Source organism: Stegastes partitus, unplaced genomic scaffold, assembly GCF_000690725.1.
Source record: "Stegastes partitus isolate 25-593 unplaced genomic scaffold, Stegastes_partitus-1.0.2 Scaffold1813, whole genome shotgun sequence".
Taxonomy (NCBI): Eukaryota; Metazoa; Chordata; class Actinopteri; family Pomacentridae; genus Stegastes; species Stegastes partitus.
The window spans coordinates 75,331-78,024 of NW_007579544.1; the positions used below are offsets into that span (position 1 = coordinate 75,331).

At 52.1% G+C, this 2,694-nt stretch overlaps 1 protein-coding gene across 1 annotated transcript in view; it reads left to right on the plus strand.

Moving 5' to 3' along the window:
• The first annotated feature begins 281 nt into the window (after nucleotides 1–281).
• The window catches only part of LOC103372714 (protein SOGA3-like), a 7,614-nt gene continuing 5,201 nt past the window's right edge, over nucleotides 282–2,694 (plus strand). Inside the window, exons 1-3 of the mRNA XM_008302423.1 lie at nucleotides 282–1,004; nucleotides 1,528–1,752; nucleotides 1,880–2,038. Of these exons, the coding sequence (XP_008300645.1) occupies nucleotides 282–1,004; nucleotides 1,528–1,752; nucleotides 1,880–2,038 (1,107 nt within the window). The remainder of the gene's footprint in view (nucleotides 1,005–1,527; nucleotides 1,753–1,879; nucleotides 2,039–2,694) is intronic.

Here is a 2,694-nt window from a genome sequence, read left to right on the forward strand (position 1 = left end):
CGGCTGTCGGTGCATCAGCCTGCGGAGCGTGTTTTGCTGCTTCTGGGTGAAGCGTAAAGTTGGGAAATGATGAGAGAAGCGCGCAGAGCAGGTGGAGAAAAGCGGCATCTAGCGGCGTTTGGACGGAACCGTCCTCCTGCAAGTTCAGCTTTTATACTTGTTTGAATTTCGCAGCATATCTGAAGCGTTGTGGTCAGATATATTTGGGTGTTTTATGCGGTACTTGGTTTGTATTTATGAGCCACAGAAGTCGCGCTGAGTTCGTTTCAGTTGTGCGTAAAATGCGTCCGGCCGCCGGCGGCGCTGCAGATCCTCCATCCACATCCCCGGCAGACAATAGCGCAGGCAGGAGGAGGCAGCAGCGGGCTCCCTCACCGGCTACAGCCCAGGAAGGGGCGACCCAGCGAGCTGCCAGACACCCAGGCCGGTCCAGGTCTCCTCTGAACCCGGGAAGGAGCAGAGACGCGGCGGCGAGGCAGAGCCGGAGGTCCGCGGACGGCAGAGAGAGGGAGCCCGAGAGCCGCCGCGCAGCCGCCGCTCCTCACCCGGATGGTGCTGAGGCTGATCCCGTCACAGCGAACAGGGCGGATGCTGTCGGGGAAGATCGGTCAGATTCAGCAGCACCGGGCCGCCGCTCAGCGCTGAACTGCTTCGGAGGAGAGTCCAGCCGGCGTCGGTTCTCCAGCAGAAGCTCGTCCGGGAAGGAGAAAAGCGCAGAGGAGAGCGGCCGCCGGCGGAGAGGCGCAGAGTCTGCGGGCTGCGGCCTCAGTTTGGGTCTGTGGAGAGGAGGATGCTTACAGGCTGAACTGATCCACTTCCATCTGCAGAAGAGACTCAAGAGGAGCAGGATGCAAACCAGAGCCGAGGGCCTGGGCGCCGTGGAGGCCGCGCAGGAGGCGCCGGAGCCGGCTGCGGAGGCGACAGAGGCGGGGTCGGTGACACAGCAGGACCAGGCCCTGGAGGAGGAGATGGAGAGGCTGCTGGAGGAGAACGAAGATCTCAAGGTTTGATATCGTGCTTTTAATGTCAGCAGCCAGCAGTTACTTAAAACAGAGCAGATAAAAATACAGAGTCAGCTGACTGGAGTGAAGCTGCTGCAGAAAAACAAGAGTCCATCTGGTTCCATGTTATGAAACCTAAAAGCATCTGATTTTTTATTTAAAGCCTGAAATCTGAGCTGCATCATGTGTTTGCAGAGTCATCACTGAGCTGACACATGAACATCTGTCTGCAGAACATCCTGCACGGCTCCACAAAACAGAAAAAAAAAAGGAGACTAAACTGGCTGCAGATGAGTAATTGGTTATTGATTAGACTGGTATTGATCTAGCAGATCAATCATCTCTTGTGATTAGAAGAGACTTCCAGCAGAAATGTGGATTGCATGAAATCATTTGTTTTGCAAAATTAAAAAAAAAATTAAAAAAAGATGCAGCTGAATCTTAGAAATGATTCAAACTTCAGGGTTTTGTTGTTCAGCTGACGTGTTGCTTTCTGAACTAAACCGTCTGTGATCCGTCGGCACAGTGCGAGATCGAGGAGATGAGGACGGAGATGGACGAGATGCGAGACACGTTCTACGAGGAGGACACTTGTCAGCTGCAGGAGATGAGGCGTGAGTTAGAGAGAGCCAATAAAAACTGCCGGATCCTGCAGTATCGGCTGCGGAAGGCCGAGAGGAAGCGTCTGCGGTACGCCCAGACGGGGGAGATCGATGAGGAGCTGCTCAGGAGTCTGGAGCAGGACCTCAAGGTACCACCTGGAGGAGGAAACACGCCAGATGATCACGTAGAACCAGACTTCTGGTGCAGGAGAGGTTTGACACAGTTTCAGCTCCTCGTCTGACGTTAAAATGTGATTCCTGTGATTGTTTTCGCAGGTGGCCAAAGACGTGTCGGTGAGGCTGCACCACGAGCTGGAGAAGGTGGAGGAGACGCGAACAAAGACGGAGGAGGAGAACGAGAAGCTGAGGCAGAAGCTCATCGAGGTGGAGGTGACCAAACAGGCTCTGCAGAACGAGCTGGACAAAACCAAAGAGGTGGGTCGGATCCACAGAGATACAGCAAAGGAGTCAAATATACGAAAACATGATGCACATTCAGCTTCCACGACTCCTGCTCCTCCCGTCGGCTCCGTCTTCATGCTGTTGATTCTGATTGTAGCCGAACACCAGAGCAGGGAGCTCAGCCTCCTGACACATGGGGACTGAATGAGCTGCAGGATTCATCTGTTTAGCAGAGCAGGGCCAAAACGAGACGGAGAGGTTTCAGCTTCAGGTTGTTGCATCTTTAGTTTGGATGCGACACAGAGCTGTGAAACTTGTGTAAGTTAACATCTTCAGACGATGAATAAATACTGAGAGAGCGGAAGTGGAAGCAGTGTTCAGTATAAAGCAGACTTTTACTTAGTTTAATTTAAAACTATAGACACTTTATGGCCGGTTTCTGTATTAAGAGGGGCGACACACACCTCACGACTGTCTGTTTTTACGCACTACTCTCACATCTTGTTTGGTCAGTTTCAGCGATTATCGTGAAAATGTTCTGATTTCTCTTCCAGGTTTCTGTTTCTGCAGCTTTGTGTGGGTCGAACACAAACCAGAAGTTCACGTACACTTTATAAAAAGACATAAAACCTTCTTGTTTCTCACCGTCTGACATTAAATCAGACTAAACGTTTCCTGTTTCAGGTCAG